Source organism: Sturnus vulgaris, chromosome 4 (genome assembly GCF_052056855.1).
Source record: "Sturnus vulgaris isolate bStuVul1 chromosome 4, bStuVul1.hap1, whole genome shotgun sequence".
Taxonomy (NCBI): domain Eukaryota; kingdom Metazoa; phylum Chordata; class Aves; order Passeriformes; family Sturnidae; genus Sturnus; species Sturnus vulgaris.
Genome location: NC_142246.1, coordinates 48,074,177 through 48,092,565, shown reverse-complemented (window position 1 = coordinate 48,092,565; position 18,389 = coordinate 48,074,177). Strand labels below are relative to the sequence as shown.

Below are 18,389 nucleotides of genomic sequence, written 5' to 3'. Positions count from 1 at the left end.
TGGGAGAGTTGAAACAACCGAGTCTCTGTACTGCAGTGAGTTGACACAGGCTAAGTCAATTAGCTGCTATTGCTGCAATGCTCAGCTAGACCAGATCAAAAGACAAAGAAAGAAAAGCCTCACACTGAGAGGAACTAGGTCCAATCAACACATTTGTCTTCGATACTTCAATCAAAATATTTGAAATGGAAAAGGGAGATGGATGATGCTTCCCAAAGCAGCTAGGTAAGAGCTCGCTTTCCTAGGGCAGGAGGAGCAAAGGGGCCAGACAGAGCACTGCAGTTCCCATTCACCTCTGCTCCAACCTTTGCTTCTATTAGACAAATCCTCCAAATAAACACACAAAAAAGCAAAATATATTCCATAAGTTCAAACTAAGGCACTTTCCATTTCAGAGTGGCCTGCTTAAGCCCTGTAAGTCTCCTAGTTCATCCTGACTCAAACCAACACTCTTTGTAGCATGTGCATAGCATTCTTCAGGAAGGACACAAAAGATCACAATGCACCACAGGCCTCACAAGCCCTCCTCCTCTGGGCAGGATTATTATTTTGCAGATCTCTTCTCTGTATCAGCCATCCCAAGGACTGCTAGTCTTCCCACTGGATTTTGCAAAACTACACCAGACAGCAGGCATTATATCCAATACCAAGCATTGTGAGTACCAAGCCCATTTTTGCCTCCAAAAATCATAAAATGTTTCTTTTGAGAGGCTGACAATTACTGATGACAAGGCTTCACCTACAGCTGGACTGAAGGAAATCAAAACTGGTTAAGGACAAAAGCAGGTCTGCAACACCGAGCTGCAGCTGGGGAGCCTTCAGCTTCAGTTCAGCTCCTTGTGCAGCTGCTGCTGTTGAGAGGTATCATGCCATGCTGCTCCTCACTTCAAAGAGGACAACCATAAGGAGAACTATTAAAGTAATTAAAAAAATATTATCTTTAGGATGTAATCTACCCAGAGATGAATGGGAATAACTATCTAGCTGCAGATTTTTGTGTTTTTATTTAAGGCAATAACTGCTTGAACATTCATTCTAAGTAGTTACCTACAGTAACTTCCATCTTATTGAAATGAGAGACTAGAGATGCTATCTTTTTTTCACAGCCTGGGCCAAGTATTCCATAACATATTTCACTGTAACATCTATACTCACTAACCCTTTTCTCATTGAGTTCACAATACCATAAACACCTCTGTAGAAGCTCATGCAACTGTTCACGTACAAAGGAGTGCTTTCTGTTTTTCTCAAAGCAGCAAAGGCTGCAGTTCAACAGCCTGAAGTGAGAAGATCCAGCTCCAGTTTACCAGCAGCTGTCTCAAATCGCCCCCTCAAATTCTCACTGAAGACCTAACATCAATAACCTTGCCTTAGCATTCTTTAATCTGCATACCTTGAACCCTTTATTATTCCTCTTCTGCTCTGTTGCCCCACTCTGAAATGGGTATTATGCCACATTGTTGATGGGTAAAACAGGCCCTGAGATACCAGCTACTGAGCTGAAGTCGTGCATCGACAAGACTGCCCAAAATACCTTGAAATCAGTTCATTCCAGGTATTTTTGAACACAGTGTATAACCTAGATCTATTATTCACTTTTGGTTGGATAGATATGTTTTCTCTAGCTATTACATGAAGCATTACCATCTCCTGTCTGCCTCTTATGTGCCAGGTACCAGCACTAGCTGTTCTGATCAAGGGATGCCAAGAGACACTTTGAGCTCCTCCTAAAAGTACACAAACATGTGCTTACCCCTATTATAAACACCCCAAAAGATGCAACAGAAACAGGTCAAAGCCAACCTCTTTCCAAAAAAGGCTTTTTTTTGGGTTTGATTAGACCTCTGAGATTCAGTCCCAAAGAGACACACAGAGGGTTTTAGGTTGTATATTACAACACTGAGGTGCAGTGCTTTCCTCTTTATAGGTTAAGGCTTAAGCCACATACTTGATTCAATAAAGGCAGTTAGCTGACATTAAAACTTTAATGAAAGAACTACGGAAAAAAATATTAAAGAACTCAAATCAATTTTAAAAAAATCTATTTTAGAAATTCCTTTGTAATTTAAATTAATTGGGAGGTGGGGGTGGGGGAGAAATAACCCCAGAAGAAACTAGTTTTACTTTTTTTGTGATTATGTGTCTTTCACCAAATACTTAAAAAGAAATCTCAGTTCTTATTTGTAATAACAAGAGATTATCAGAGTCCTTGATTTACTGTTGAAGTCTGCAGTGAAGTTTCATACCTTGAGTGAGGTGCAGCCTAATCCCTGCATGTGATTACATTTAGGAGTGAGAGGGAGGTATGCGAGGGGTAGGGAGAAGCAATTTTTATTGAAGACAATGCTTCAGGCAGCCCTGGAGCAGAGTGGATCCAGTTTGAAAAGAATTGGCAACCCTAAAACTTTTTGATAAGATAAAAATTCATTGATGTTGGCTCACACTAGGCCCACTTCAACTCTGCACTTGTCCTCTGTGTTTCCTTGGCATATCTGTTCCTTTCCTCTATCTGCTTTAGCATAACTTTATTTTTCTCTTTTATCTTTAGCTAACTGCACCCGGGGACTAGAGGGATTGATTTTTTGTTTTGACTTATTGTTTGAAGATCTGTAACTCAAAGCAGCTTCTTGCGCCTCTGATGTCTAAGCCCGAGCAGTATAAAAGGTAAAGCTCATCCTGTGTACCAAAGTGAGCAGGGATACCATTTTATAATCAGTCATCTGTGTTTTATTTTGCCTTTTGGGGAGGAAAACTATTTTGAGACTTTATAAGCAATAATACTTTAAATAAATATTCTCATGGCAAATACTGCACATGCCAGCTCCCTTTTTAAAGACAGACAGCTATTGCTTACCACTCAGGGGAAGAAAAAAACTTCCTAATTGAAGGAGGCCATTATATATCAGAAGATATTTCGAGCATCACATCACACTACCAGCAGCCTATTGCAGCCAAAATGTTACCATGCAAATGTAAAAATGCTCTTGCTCAGAGATGCGCTGCCATGAGGCCAGCGAAAATCCCCGCTGGGAGGGGAAGGCAGAAGGCAGGGATGCGCTCCTCAGTGCTGCTCATAAACAGGCATCACTCATTGCCACGTTAATACCACCATCCCGAGACAAGGAGGGATGGAGATGGATTTTCGCTGGCTTCCTCTGCCTTCTGAGGGCCAAACTCTGGAGATTTCTCCTTTTCCCAGGCAATTCTTCCCTCCCCCCACTCCCCGGACAAAAATGCCTCTGGGCTGTTTTAAACAAGCAGCTCCAGGATGCAGCACCCGGGTTTCTCACTGCACGTGCACATTTCTGTATGGTGGAAAGCCAATAGTCATGGCACACACGCACTTTGTTTACGATCGCCAGTCTCTGCTATTCCCTGAAGTTGCCCAGCTTGCTGAAATATGGTTACATATGCAAACATTATCTCCCAATTGTAACCTCATTTTCTGCTCTGCTGGACAGCGTGACCAGCATTTGTCATCTTGCCGCCCCCACCCGCCACATCATTCATGTGTCTATAATTGTCATCAAGATGTGGCATGTCAGCAGGACTCCTGCGTCCGCTGCTCCCCATCTCCACGCAGTCACTCAGGTAACAAACCCATAATCTCACCCTGTTTTCATGATGGTTGAATTACACATAATTGTTTCTGCACAGTGATTGATTTCTGCCTGAATAGAGACCTCTGCCTTTTTTCAATGCGAGCGAGTGGCAGCCAAGTCTCTCCATCTAGGAGGAGGCAGCAGCCTTTGAAGAGATCAAAGCCAAGGCCGCGAGCAGTTGTGCGCCCTGGGAATATGGAAAGCCTTTATGCTCTCAACCCCATTTCCAACATCATGTTGGATTGCAGCTGCATTACATTCTGCCAGCATTCTTAATGCTTTTAGTATTGACTCTGACATCACCGATAGCTGTTTTAAAGTAACAAAAGCTGAAGGATGACTTATTTTCACAACTCCATAATTGGAACATGCAAAGTTAGGGGAAGGGAGCATTTGTTTTTAATCTGAGATACAAAAGAAAGCACAGAAAATTATATAAGTTCCCCAAAATTAAAAACACGCTTTTCATATGGAAAGAACAGAGGGGGCATTTTTATAGCCTAGACCACACAAAATGAACTGATTATGCACATGCTTTTTCAAGTCTAAAGGCTGAAGTAAAAATGCAATTGGGCAAGCGAGTCAAATTGGGAAAAAATATCGTGACTCGCGGTATGTTTAGTGACTTTTAGCACCTGATGCAAGGGAAAATAAGGCAGATGCCCAGGCTGTTGTCTTCCCCTCTGCAGCTCCTTGTAGCAAACTGACAGTTGTTCACTTACCTTAAACCAGACACACATGCACATGGCACACAAACACTAAATCTCCATTAATTTTCTAAAAAGATAAATAGTGACCTAAAAGTATAACATACTGCAAAGCTTTATTTAAGACTCCCTCTCCTCCAGTCATACAGACAATTCTTGGGCTGCCTTAAAACTACTCTTGCCACAATATTGTTTTCAGGGGCATCAAATGCTCCCACACTCCTCTTCTCATCTGGCTTTGCTAGTGAAAACAAAAGTAAATTTCTATTAAGAAAAGACTGCCTTGAATTTTAATTAAACATCAATCTACATTACCCTGAAAAAATATTTCTAGCATACTTTAAAAACCTATCAGCAGAAAGGAGGGAGGATAGGGAGGATGTAAAAAGCAAGAGCCCAGGAGGGCACAGCAGCTGAACCACTCTGTGTGCATGTGCTGCCCAGTCTGAGCACCGGGGCAACTTTGACAAATATTTTTATTCATGGTAAAACCACTGAATAGGAGCCTTTAAGAGCAGTAATTTTGAAATACGGTCCTGCCGCTACAGTGTGTGGACTGGTTAGGAAGGAAGAATGCGCAAATAAAGCATAAGCTGTAAAGAATTAAACATTACGAGCACCCATGTATTAGCAATAAAAATAATTTCCTCTTAGCTGTATCGTTTTTGTTCGCTGTACTAACACTCTTTTCCTCCCTGTAGTCATTAAAACCCCGACTCAAAGACAACAGCAAAGGGATCTGGCCTCCCTCCCTATGGACACAGAGCTTATGTCCCTGTCATTTCAAGGCTGGGAAACTGTCTTATTTTCACTTTGAGTGCTCCTTAACACACGAATCATACCGAGGCTGAAATTAGTCAAACATAGCAAGCCCTTTTCCAAGATGTAAAAGCTAACTGTCTTTTTAGTATCAGGACAGAAGTCTTTTCTGTTGTAATCCAAGGTTTTGGAGTTTTTTCCTACCTCTACTCTCCTGCCATCCCCAACAAATTTACTACTTCCTCTGCACAGCCTGCTTTTTAAAATCAGGACTAATTCTTTGTGACTCTGGTGTTCACTCTGATAAGCAGAGGGATGCTTGTAAAGCAATACACAGGGAAGAGTGGCAAGATACGGGGAGCTGAATCCGTCACTGTAAACAGAAGGGTCTGCTGCCATTATCTGCAGGACAGCTAATTCAACTTCTGCCTACCCCACAAGGAGTCTTAAGTCTCTGGAAACGAATGCCAGTCTCCAAAAACTGAGCAAGTAAAATGCACAGCATTGCAAAAGTCTCTAAAACACGCACCACTATGAAGACGCAGCAGAAAAATAACTTTTAAGAGATGCTGCAACCCTACCTTTCAACGTCAAACCATTACTATGATGAAAAAGTATGTTTTACTACAATTACTGCTATTTTTTTCCCTTCCGGGGACTTCTGTGTTCATTTACAGAGGATTCCCTTGCTACCTGATACTTTTTCTCAAAAGCTTGCTCCTGCTTGGCAGCTATGCAGTGAAACCCAAGAGACACTATTTAGCCCAAAAGAGGCACCTGAAGGCTGTCTGCCAGGTTTTCACCCTGTGCAGCCCATTCCATAACCTGCACAGGCAGCATTCTGTGCCCAAGCAGAGGCACAGCTTTTCTTCATGCAGGATTCTTCGTTAACCACATTAGAGAAAGCCAAAGACCCCGACAACCAATCTCACCGGCTCCTGAAATCAGGAACTGAAATCCCTTCAAAGTGACTACCTGCAGGACCACAACAAGCTGAGTTTTAAGTTCGGCTGTGGTGCTGGGGACCTTGCAGCCACCAGCCGTGGCCACAGTGTATCAGCTGTGGCTACAGAGGTGTGAAGAAACAAAAGAAAAATCACAGATGACCTGAGTAATCCTGGCAGGACAATGGCACTGGGGCACACCACCTAAGCAGCATAGATAGGAAGCTGAGAGCTGTGCTCCAGTGAACACAGCCTGGCTGCACTGTAGTGTGTTAAATAGAAGATATTTCAGCATGCCCAGGAAAAAGTTTAAGGTTTCCAGCTGCAAATGAGCCGTCACCTCCTTGCAAACCATTCTTCCCACCAGAGGCTGCCGAGGCACAGGGCACAGACATCACAGGGGTCTTGGCAGGTGCCCACCACAGCTGGAGGGGGAAGATAGATGCCATTGCTGCCAAGGTGCCATCCCAAAAAGCTGCTCTGAGGTCTTCCCACCCCCACAGTAAACAACAAAACTCCCACCAGGGCGGTGCCAGGGCAGCTGACAGAGAAACCCTGGCTGGTCATTCCCAGCACATCGTGTGCAAGAGCTGTGAATCAATGGCAGGTTCCCAGGAGAGGAGCACACCATGCTCATTATCTAATTGTGTTTGCACTGAACTTCTGAGAGGGAGGGAGACAAAAGTGGGGGATGAAAATAATGATGCCGAGGACAAACAGCCTGCTCCCATGCAGGGGAGAGAGCAAACAGAAAGCTAAGTGGGAAGATATGGGTGCTGTTGTGTTGCAGGAAGGGAAAATGAGAAAACAAAAGTCTGTTTTTTGAAAAAACCTTTTTTGGGCTTATTTTCTTAGGCCCCTTCTGGCTTTTATGTAGAACCTTCAGTAGACTTTCATTCAGACGCTAGGTATGAAACACAGCCACAGCCAGCACTGACACAAACTTTCTTCCTATCTGCACTGGCTTTAATCCTCTTATTTTTCCTCACACACATCTCAGTTTTTACTTACTCAGACTTATTGTTTGCTTTCATAAAAAAACCTGAAACCAAAACCAACCTAAGAAACATATGTTTAGAAGTGAGCCGTCTTTCAGGTGAATTCCCAAAGTGAACTCAGGAAATACACTTTGTTCCTCCGAACAAATGTTGCTTTTTCGGGTCCTCATTTGCAGAAGTCTCCTCCCAGACTGTGCCTTTGCTTTTGGAAGTGGAGTGGGGGAAACAGAGGACATCCACACACACAACCCCAGTGCCAGCATGGGCGCCAGGGATACTTCTCAGGAATCCGCCCGCAGTTACTGACGCACTGCAATTTCCACGGGTCACGTCCTCATGCTACACTCTAGGTTGGGCAATTATACACAGAATTTACCTATTTCATGCTTAATTGCACAGGCACAAACTTTTGCTCCAGCCCCTAAACAGCTATAACTTACCAGCGGCACTTATGTTACCACAGGCACCTCTGCCAGTCTTGGTTTAACCTCTTAGGACCAAATCTCAGCCACTGGCTTAACCAGCCATCCCTCCTGGGAGAATTCAGCAGAAGAGAGAGAGGAAGCACAGGTAACACAAGAAAGGCCAATGTCAGCCCACAGCTGACTTGTGAGCTATGGGCTCCTGGGCTGTGACATGCCACCTCCAGAAGAAAAACGCAACACCCATCTGTAAGCTCTTCTGCTGACTGAACACGAAAAAATAATTTGTCCCCTAGATGTTGGTCAGATTTAATGAAGGAGGGCATTTTTTGTGCAGTAAGCACTACTGTGTAACTATCCAACCGTATTTACTTGGAGTCCTGGAAGACAAGCTTCACAAACTCACCGCTGAGATCTCATTCTCCTAGGAAGTCTGCCTGTGCCTCAAACACAGGGGTTTCTGAACCAGCTTTGATTCAACCACGTTTCCCAACTGAATATTTATTGTTCTGCCCCATTAGCCTGCATTATTCTCACTTACACACATATCCTTGGAAAGAAAAAGCAATAAAAGGAAGGATTTAAAGTGTCAAAGAAAGACAGAAAGCTCCCGACACAAGTTGTTTTTGGAAGCACCCTTGAACTAAAAAAATGTTTCAAGACAGCGTTTTGACCAGCTATCCTACAGTTTGTTAATAGTTCCTTATTACAAAGTATGAACTCATCCTCTTACAGGTCACTCCGATAAGAAGATTATATTTACCAGTTATAAAAAAATAAGTGTTTGCAATATTGCTGTCAAACTGTCTGGGGAGTTGCCTAATAAATTAGCATTTTCTTGTGGTTCTTCTATTCCAATCCTTCCTTCTGAAGATTTACATCTAAAACAGGATCGCTGCACTATTATCTTAGAAATATCCTCAAAATAACTGAGATAGGAAAAAAAAGTCTCAGCAAAACCTGAAAAATCCACACACTTAAGAGCTAATCTTTTTAAAGTTTTATGTATTTTCTTTCCCCTTTAAATCCAGCACAGCTTCCTTTTCTTCCTATAGCAAAAGTATTTATGACACAAAATAAAGTGCAAGAGGTTTTCAGTAACAATTTTTTCAAATCCAACATATTCACTTGAAACTTACTTTTTCCAAGTGGAATTTCAGTTGTGTTCAGGAGGCAATCAGGCAGTAAAAACCAGACCAAAATAAAGCTCAGCATGCTGCTGTCAGAGGGCAGCCAAACAAGGGGCATTCTAAAGGGGTGAACTAATTCAACAGCTTGAGTTTTTCAAAAACGTGTTGCAGTATGTTCAATGTACGGCTTATTTCCTCAATATGCTCACCAGCTCACCCAGTGCCAGCTGGGTGAGCTCACTGCTCCTTCCCGTGTTGGTCTCCAGCAGGCTAGAGGGGACCTGGGCTGCCCTTGCCTGCCCCATCACCCCGGGCTCCCACACCTCACTCACCTGCCAGCTCCTGCCCCACTCCCAAAAGCTCCCTGAGAGGCTGCTCCTGCACGTACGTTTGTATTTGAAAAAGGAGGACCTGGATGTGAACACAAGGACAGCTTTTACACTTGGCAGGGCCTAGTTCACATGCAGAGGTTCAGAGGAGAAATCAGCCTCCCCCAGTTTGGAGGGGTCCCTGCATTGGGTCAAGCCCAGCTATTCTCCTGCTTCATCTCAACTTTTCTGTACACAAGTGTTTCTTCAGTTTAAGATACAGAAGTGCTCCTGACCAGACCACAAGGATGGAACAAGCTGCCACAAAGCCCAAATTGAGGAGAGGGTACAGATGTGAGAATGAAGCCACTCTGCAAAAACTAATTGAAGATGTACAATGGAATTTTCCAGCATGGGACAGAACATGGGTTGGTAGCAGGAACCTTGCTCACTGTGAGGGCACAAGGGAATGATACAAAACTGCAATGAAGGAAATACAGGACTGGCAGGGAGCAAAATAAAGAGTGAGGAAAAACACAGTTATCACTTGTAACTGCAGCTCGCTGAACCCAATACAGCACTACACAAGCTTCAGAAAGGAGAGACCCTCAACAAATCACTGGATCGTGGCATTTAAGCAAAATAAACATATTTGCATTGCAGGACAGAGTTTATCTGCATTTTAGCACATTGGCAGGCAAAGGGCCTTCTCCCAGACCGTGGTCTGCGTTTGACAAGTGTTGACACCTTTAATCGTCACTTCCACATTGTACTTTTTTTATGCCAGACAAAGCTTGCCAATGCAAGACTTGATAGGGATGAAGAAAGATCAAGGCAAAAAGATATGCCAGAACTGTGGAGAGACAACAGACGGTCATGAAGATAAACCTCTGAGGCAGTTTTGAAACACAGAAAAAGGCAGAAAATTGAAGAAATAGAGCCTTATAGCATAGCTAAGTGACCAGTTACAGAGAGAAAGCTCTGAGCAGCCAGTGTCACTAGGATGCCTACTCAGAAATATAGAGCCTACAGGGCTGGCATTTTAGAGCTCATTGCTCTCCACCTTTGAGCCAACAAAACTGCCCAAGAAAATCCCATGATCCCTTTTCCTGTTTTTTGAACATACACGATGAATCAAACAATTTCCAGACTGATTTCCTTTGGATAATGACTGCAACCCCATCCACACCTCCGTTCAAGTCAGCTAAGGTGAAGCTGAGCTGTCATCAGTATCCACAGGATTTCAGCATCATGCCTTCCAATTCTGTGCAATCTCACTCCTTGTGCTGACACTGTGAGGCACACTGCAGCTCCCACAAGTTCCAGGTTTCTCAGAGCAGGGCTGCTGGCTACACGCAGTTCCTGGCACTCTGCTGGAGATGCAGCACCAGCCTACTTCAAACTATTTTAAAGCTTCCCCACTCAGAAAGCAAGGAGGGGAAAGGAAAAAGGAAAAAAAAAAAGGTCACACAAGCAGCTTTCTGATGCTCTTTGCCAAAGCAGCGTTACTAGGGCTGCCTCACATCACGAGCACATGCCCGTGTACCCTGCTCCTTTGAAGCACCAGCACTGTCAGAAGGTACCTCATAGGAAACACTTGCATGAAGTCCCGTGCTGCCAAGGGACTCCTTCCCCTGCCCTGGTCTGGGAGAAGCAGACCTGCCCACTGACTTGTGCGGCACTGTTTGAAGTACAGGGCTGGAGTACTGAAAGTGCTTGTATAGACAGATGCTTTTGGGAATTAACTGCTCTCTAGCTTGGTTAATAACTCCTAGCCAAAGCAGTTCTCTGGTTTATGTGTTACAGCTGGTGACAGCACTACACTTACTTTTTAAGTTGAGCTGCCTGTTTTATAAATATTCAATCAAAGACTCGTAACTTTACACTTGTAATTTTTTCTAAGTTCATGCCATTGATTTTATACCTCAACCTTACCTATATGCACAGCCATTTAAAGAAAATAAACAATCATTGAGTTGACCTTTCAGTTCCATGAAAATGCTCTTCTCCACAAGGGATTTGGTTAGTTTGAAGATCACAGCAAAGATTGTCTAAGTCCTTCACCTCATCCTGAAGCCCCAGCAAGCAACACCACCACCAGAAGCCATGGAAGAGGAAGGCCAGCCACTTTTTCTCAGGTAGTTCAGGTGCCTTTTCCTTCCCTTTAGGAGAAAAGGCAATCCCTGACTGATCAGCACAGTTGGTGCATATGTTAACTCCCTTTTACTGTTAACTGCACTTTTAGCTCAATTCCAAAGATTCAATGAATACATTTTTATTTAAGTGCTCAATCACTTTCTTGCTGAGAGGACAGATTCCTTTGAAGTGGGAATCCCAAACTAAATAAACATATCCACAAGATACAAGTCTCAAATATAAGCCACTGGGTTGCTAGATTAAATTATTCCGAATGCAATTTTCTTAAGTGAATCAAGGGGCCAGAGCAAAAGAGGTACTAATCCCCCAGTGCCTGGGCAGGAGCAGCACGCCAGGCAGCTGTGCCTCCTGCCACCAGTGTCCTGCATTAAAGGACCAAACCCAGCAGCCAGATGAGAACTGTCCTCATACCAAACATGTCTTACAACCAAAGCCAGCTTGGAGAGAAATGCATGCTATCCAGTACAGGGCAGTTTGGGGTAAATGGGAGCCATATATGCACAGCTGGAGCACCATAGCACATGGTTTCCCTGAAGCAGCGGGAAGGACACAAGCTGAGGACAACCTGACTTGACCAGGTCAAGGACAGACTGCCTGGCTCCCAGTGTTTCCCTTGAACCAGACAGATGTTGGATCACTGTCCATCCATGTGAGAGCAGCACAGGAGATCACAGCAGGACACACATACAGACCTCACGCCACAAAATGTTCAGTGTCCAGCATATTACAACAGACTCTTGCATGTTTGTCTCTTTGTCTTCTTGAGAAACATGGTGTTTTACTACTAGGAAAAGAAAAAGCACACGCCTCTGATAGGACTTCAGAAATATAAAGCAGCAGTAAAATGCTTTTGTGTGGGTTATTTCCTTCCCATATCAGGAGGCATTTTCGCTAACTATAAACAGAAGTTAAGTACTCAAGAGAAGCCAGGCCTGCGGTACCCAGGCTTTTCAATGCCTGCAGGCACGCAGCGCTGCAACTATCTGGAAAAAGCCTTTTCCTCTTTTGATGCCTGAACCTGTGGCGCTTCAGGCTTTCTTCTTGAGCCATATCCTCCTTGGCACTTGCAGCCCATAACAAGCTATTCTTATTAACATTTTTTCTGGGCTGGGATTAAGTTGGAAAAGAGACAGGAATGACATTTTGCTTAAACCACTTTAAAAAGTAAGCAGCTCTACCATTTAAAGTTTATATTGCATCAGCTCTTAGATATAGAGAAAAAAGGGATATTTAGGACATAAACACACAGAGGTATTGCTATACAAAAAGCTCCAACTTTGATGATTTGCAGTGGGTGGGGCGTTTGATAATGCCTCTGCTCAAGCCACACACACACAATTGCTGCCTCTGCATCGAGACATCAGGACAGCATTTTGTTTTCCTTTTGCCCATTCACAATTACATAATTTGGTAATTGCATCAATGTGACAAGGAGGAGGCAGCAAAAGCTGAAAAGGTGCTCTCCTCACCAGTATGTGCCAAAGATCGTGGTAACAATGAGCTATACCTAAGACTCTGCCTGGAGCTCTGATCAGGAGCAACCAGAACAAGCTTCAGACAAGGACAACCTAGAGCCACTGCGGTAACTTCTGCCTCCTTTTCCAAATGGACAAATCATCTTATTAAGTGTGAGAAAGAAAACACCACCAAAACTTATCCCATGACCATTCACAGTTTGGATTTATGTTTCAGTGGCCTGACTTGTAACTTAGACTGATCAGCCATGATTGCTTGAGTCAGAGCAGCTGAGAGACATTTGCAGCAATGAGGTCCCACTATTCGTGCTGAGCAGATTCCTGTTCTTTCCCGGTGCTGCCTATCCATTTGGCACGACTCACTGCGCCTCAGAAAATAGTGCTAAAATTCCTCCCTGGGCAAACAGTAATACACTCCATCAAGTCCTGTTTCCATACAGCCAGGAAGCTTTGTACTCCTCTGTGCTTGATTTCAAAGTTTTTTAAGGAGCTAATCGGCATGATTTGACTGCACTGCGAAGCCATGTGCCGCATAGGGTGAGGCTGCAGAGCTTCGGTGTTGGATAAGCAGCTCTGGCTTGTGGAGCCTGTCAGCTGCCCATTTCCTCAGGCATGGGCCTGAGGTTGTGGAGGAAAGAGAGATCTGTGACAGGACCACAGCTGCCTGAGGCCCCCAGAGCATCCTGCTCCAATGCCAACTTGGGAATCAGAGCAAAGCTTTCTGGTGGGTGATACGGGAACAGGAGCCAAGTCACAACTTCTGCACTGTGAAAGCCTACTTCATATTGAGCCAGGGAGGTTTCAGCTGATCACAGTTTCCAGCAATTCCCTACGACTACATAGTGAGAAGTAGTAAATTCTCAGGAAAAGACAACACAATGAAAAATCAGGTTTGTGTCCTTCTGCAGCTCCCATACATTCCCCTTGGGGCTCCAAAATTTCCCCAAAAGCAAGTGAATCAGCCCACTTTCAGAGGAAGAGAAGACGTAGCTAGGGAAACAAAACCCTCTCTCTGAGTATTTGTAGCCACTCATTTTTGCTATTTCTACCTTCATCCTTTCTTTTGCCCTCTGAATCTCCTGGAAAATCAGCTCTTCAAACGGGAACTAACTCCATAACCCCGTGCGGTGCAGAAACACACAAAGAATATCTAAAGTTTGGCCTGGTCCTGTCTTGTTCCTAGCAATTCAACTCTCTTAGAAGAATTCCTTGTCATTTTCAGATAGGTTGCATTGTGCAAGTTGCCATAAAATGTTTATACACTATATCCTCTGACTTATTTAACACATCCAGCAGCAGAGAGAGGCAGTTGAGACAGAAGAAAGAAACCCCCATCCCAAGAACACCTAAGAACAGACAAAAGACAGGTTGCAGAAATCTCCTATCTTTCTATAGGAAGTTTAATTCATGGAGAGTGAGAAATAAATCCAAAATTATCTTCTAGATGAATTTACAACATGGAGAAATGATCCTTCTTCAGTCACCTCCTCTGTTCCCACGTTCTCATCAACGAGTCGGAAAAGCTTTGCCACCCCAAAACTAGTCTTCTTAACCAAAGAAAAATACCCACACTTTAGAAAACAAACAGCTATCTCCATCTCCCATCTTCCATACCCCCTCGATGCTCAGAAACCACCAAGAGATATCTCGAGCACACAGGATGCACATTCACCAGGTGTTACTGCGGTTTGGTACCATCACATGCCACTGCTGCTGCAGCAAACCCACTGCTTCGCTTCTCCCCACTTACCCACCTATCTGATAAGGACACATTCTGCGGCATGAGGCTCGTACCTGAACGTGCAATTACCGCTCTCCTGCTCCTACTAACACAACTTGGAAATAGCAAATCAGTTGCCAGTAAAATAAGAAAATTTAAAAAAAAATATAGGGGAGGAGAATGGGGAAGACAAGACCTCTCTAACAGCAGATTTTAGAAGATTCTAAATCCTTCTCAAACACCCTCGCCTTTCCAAAAGCTGCACTGAAATTAGACTTTCATTTTTTAAAATTATGGTTTATTAGGCAAGTTGTGTCTGACTATAGATTTGTATTTTTAGTTTTACAAAGCAAATTCCTAAATCATTCGCTCTTTTTAAAAAAAGGAAAGGTTTTTTTTTTTTCCCCCCTCTAGATATGGTGATGAAAGTAACTTTTTTCCCTTTCCAGGAAAGCTTTTCTCTCCGTTCTCATAGATGGTCCTTGCCCTGTGTCTGGACTCCATTCCCCAGGGGTGCATCCCCGGGGCAGTCTGCAGTCCGCAGGTCCTTCCAAGGTGGGGAAAAAAGATTCAGCGCCCCAGGGCGCCCGTTTAATCCTGGCTAACACCTCCAGGCAACAGATGCATCAACAAGAAGCGCCTTTGTCATGCAAATAGCAGGGCGCAGGTACACACCAGGCACAAATGGCTGGGGACTACTGTCACCCCAGGGGAGATCTCTGCCTCCAGTGCTCGCCGATCTCAGCTGTTCTTTGCCCCCAGCCCCAGCAGGCTGCCCTGGAAAGCAGAGGCAGAGCAAACCTGGGAGGCAGCGGCTGGGACCCCGCGGAGGTGAGCGGCAGTGCCGGAGCCGTGGAAAGCCGTGGAAAGCCATGGAGAGAGCGAGCATGTCACCTCCTGGGTGCCGCGTTTTGATCTCGCGCATTAAAACACAACTGTCAGCTACGAGCCTAGCAAAGATTACAGTTCAATTAAACACAAAAATTATTTAATAACTCAAGCGTGTAGCCTTGTGGTTAAACTGAAAGAACTCCAGGCTTATGTCAACATTGCAGCCCTGCAACAACATTGTTTTATTGAAATAGTGGTGCTGCTGTAACATGCAAGAGCAGCACTGAACTAAATTAGCCCCTCAGATGTTCAGGAGGCAGCTTAACAACTAAAAACAAGACGCGTTTTCCCCCCTTCCTCCCCTCCACCACACCCACAAAGGACAGTTCCTCAAGTACCTCAGACAAGAGCCTCTGCAAGATGATATTCTGAGGCCATTGATGCCAGATCTGTAAAGAGTGGCAGCCCCACGGCATGCATAAATAGAGAAAATTCTCAGTGAATAATTAAATTGGATTTTGTTGTTCCAAGCCATGCACCAGCACTCAGGACTTTCCTAGGAAGCTAGCTCGGCAAAGAGGAGGTAAAAAAGGAAAAAGTCTGAAGTTTCCTAGTCCTCCAGAGAGCAGGTTTGAGTCTCCATGCTCTCTTGAAAAGCTGCATGCTTTTCCCTATGATACATCCAAAAGGAAGTTTTCTGTAGAACAACGTTTACAACAACAAATATCAACAGACTGCCATCATCATGCTTCACCCTAAATGGCTGTAGGCCTCTGAACTGGAATTTATACACAAAAAACCCCCACAGCTACAGAAAGCAATATACTGCATGAGTTTTTGCATCTTTCAAATGAAGATCCATGTGTTTTCCAGTGCCAAAGCACCCTGACATTCCGACTTCAAAAATACACCAATTTACCATGTTCTGCTGCTGTCAAATTACTAATACAGATCAGGCCCCCTTCTTTTCGTTTTTGAAGTCAAATGCCACAGCCCTGAATAAAAACCAAGAATGTCAGAGTGCAAAACAATGCCATGACAGAGACCTCCAAGTAAAAAAATCTAAGAGCCAGTAAGAGGGAAAACTGCTTTATCACAGGGAAGTAACAGCATCCAGCTTCTATCCCAGCACGCACAACAGCAATGGCATTTTTCCAGCACGATGCCTAAAAGGAAATTGTTTCCCGCTCGACTCCGGTTCTACTAACCATTTTCACAGCTCATTTTAACATTTTAACAGTGCCTCTCCACTGCTCTGTATGTATACCAAGAGGCTTACAAAAATAAATGGGAATTGACTATCCAGAATTAAAAGTACGTTAAAATCCATTAAACATGCATTTACAGCAATGGAAACAGAGGGACCAACCTGGAAGAATCAGTGCTTGCCACAATGTAAGAGAAAGCTGTAACTACTGCATCATGGTTGATATTAATTCCTAAACGACCATTTCAAAATTTCTGGCTGAAGATACAGAGTATGTTTCAAAGCAATGCTGCCAGATACATAAAGACTTCATGCAGACTAACTGATGGTGAAAATAAATATCAATCAGCAAAAAGTAATGCCACATCTGAAGGAAAAAAAAAAAATCCCAATCTTCTCATCTTACTGTCATGCAACTTTAGCAGTTCTGCTTCCAGGCCTTGATTTTCCTCAATAAACGAAGAGTTTAAGCCAGAAAATTCGCATCTGTCCCAGTCACTAAAAAGACAGCATTTACATCATTCTGCCGTACATTATCCTACAGTAGTAAACCAGGGCTACCCCCACAAAGCTCCCAGCCTTTTTCACAGACATTAATCTCAGCTTTTCCACTGTGAACACGACCAACACCTCTGAGAGCTCTCAAACATCACTGGACAGGGCTCTGAACAGCAGAAGTTCAACCTTCATCGTCACTGAAACTACCCAAAAGACCCCGTTGTAAACAGACTCTGCAGACCAAACAGGAGGAAACCCAGCTTGCCAAAACCAGCCTTTGAAAGAGATAACTCACTGTTCTGGGGATGGGTGGCGACAGAGATCCATTAGGCATGTATGGGTCGTTATTCATATTTGGCATCATGATATACCCAGAATAACCAGAGTATGATGGTCCCTTGCTGTATAAGCCACTGTCTGGATGCTTTCCTATGGAAGATGAAACAATGATTACATTATTCCCCCATTATGCATTTCTCATGAGTTAGAGTACGCAAACAGGTACTGTGCATATATAAAAATGTTCTGCACACAAATGTTTCCTTACTCATGGAAATTACTGCTGACAGAAAATGATACAAAATTATTTGTAACAACAATTTTTTTTTTAGGAAGAGTTAATTCTTAAAGGAGAGAGTACTCTTGATGAGGAGTTTATGTTTAAAATACAAAATAGCCTCAAAATAAATCATTTTGCTAGTACTCATTCAAATCAAAGTAGACACATTAGCAATGACATCACATTTCTCAAGTAGCAGTTTTCCCCAATTTTATACATGCCTCTAGCATTTGTCAATTTAGAATTACTGCCAGTATGGGTTTCCAACATCATTGTTAGGAAAGGGAGGACAAGGCTGTGACAACTAGATACAATAATTTCCTTCTCTTGCTGAGCCAGTGTGTGCAGCGAACAATTCATTCTGGCTATGCTCACTGGGAACAATTAAAGGGCAGGGGGCGGCTTGCAAGGAGATCCTAACAATTTGGGAGGGGGGCTGCTGAGCACACATGGTACTAGAGTCAAGAGGGAAGCCAAGATAGGGCGGCTATTTGGTAGGAAAATAAAGTGTTTGGGTCCAGGCCCTGCAAATAGGGTGAACAGGTCTCCTACCTAAATGCCCATTGACAAGGATACTACTTGAAAGTGAGGTTTTAAGAAGAGGCAGAGCTGAAAACTATCCAGAGCTGAACATCTCCCCCTCACTGTCCAAATGCTATGAGCATGGTCATCATTGCTTTTAGGCTGTTTAACTACAAATTTGGAGGAAGATGGCCACAGAGTCCTGGAAAGCACCAGGACTGAACTGTGTCTGTCTTTATATGGAATTTATAGTCTGGTTTAGCTTATGATGATAAAAATTTGATTTTAAACATTACCTCCCACCCTCTACAGCACACATTCTTTGCATGTGTGTCCAGCTTTCTAAATGATATTCGATGAACTCTCATTTCCTCAGTCCTTCTCAATCAAAATTTACCAGTTCGTTCATTAAAAAATGCAGGAGATGTGTTCGTATTTAGATTTGAAAGAACAGATTTAAATGACAGAATTCGGCTATGGGGAAAAGCAGAGGGTTTCTGAACACAACTGTACACTGTATGAGTGAAGAGATAGATGTGTTTAAGCTGAT

The 18,389-nt window shown here is 43.5% G+C and overlaps 1 protein-coding gene across 4 annotated transcripts in view; it reads right to left on the bottom strand.

Moving 5' to 3' along the window:
* Nucleotides 1-18,389, bottom strand: part of LEF1 (lymphoid enhancer binding factor 1) — a 70,277-nt gene that overhangs the window by 50,055 nt on the left and 1,833 nt on the right. For all 4 annotated transcript variants that reach the window (XM_014878317.2, XM_088163853.1, XM_088163854.1 and 1 more), the window contains exon 4: nucleotides 17,054-17,187. In XM_014878317.2, coding sequence (XP_014733803.1) covers nucleotides 17,054-17,187 — 134 coding nt within the window. The remainder of the gene's footprint in view (nucleotides 1-17,053; nucleotides 17,188-18,389) is intronic.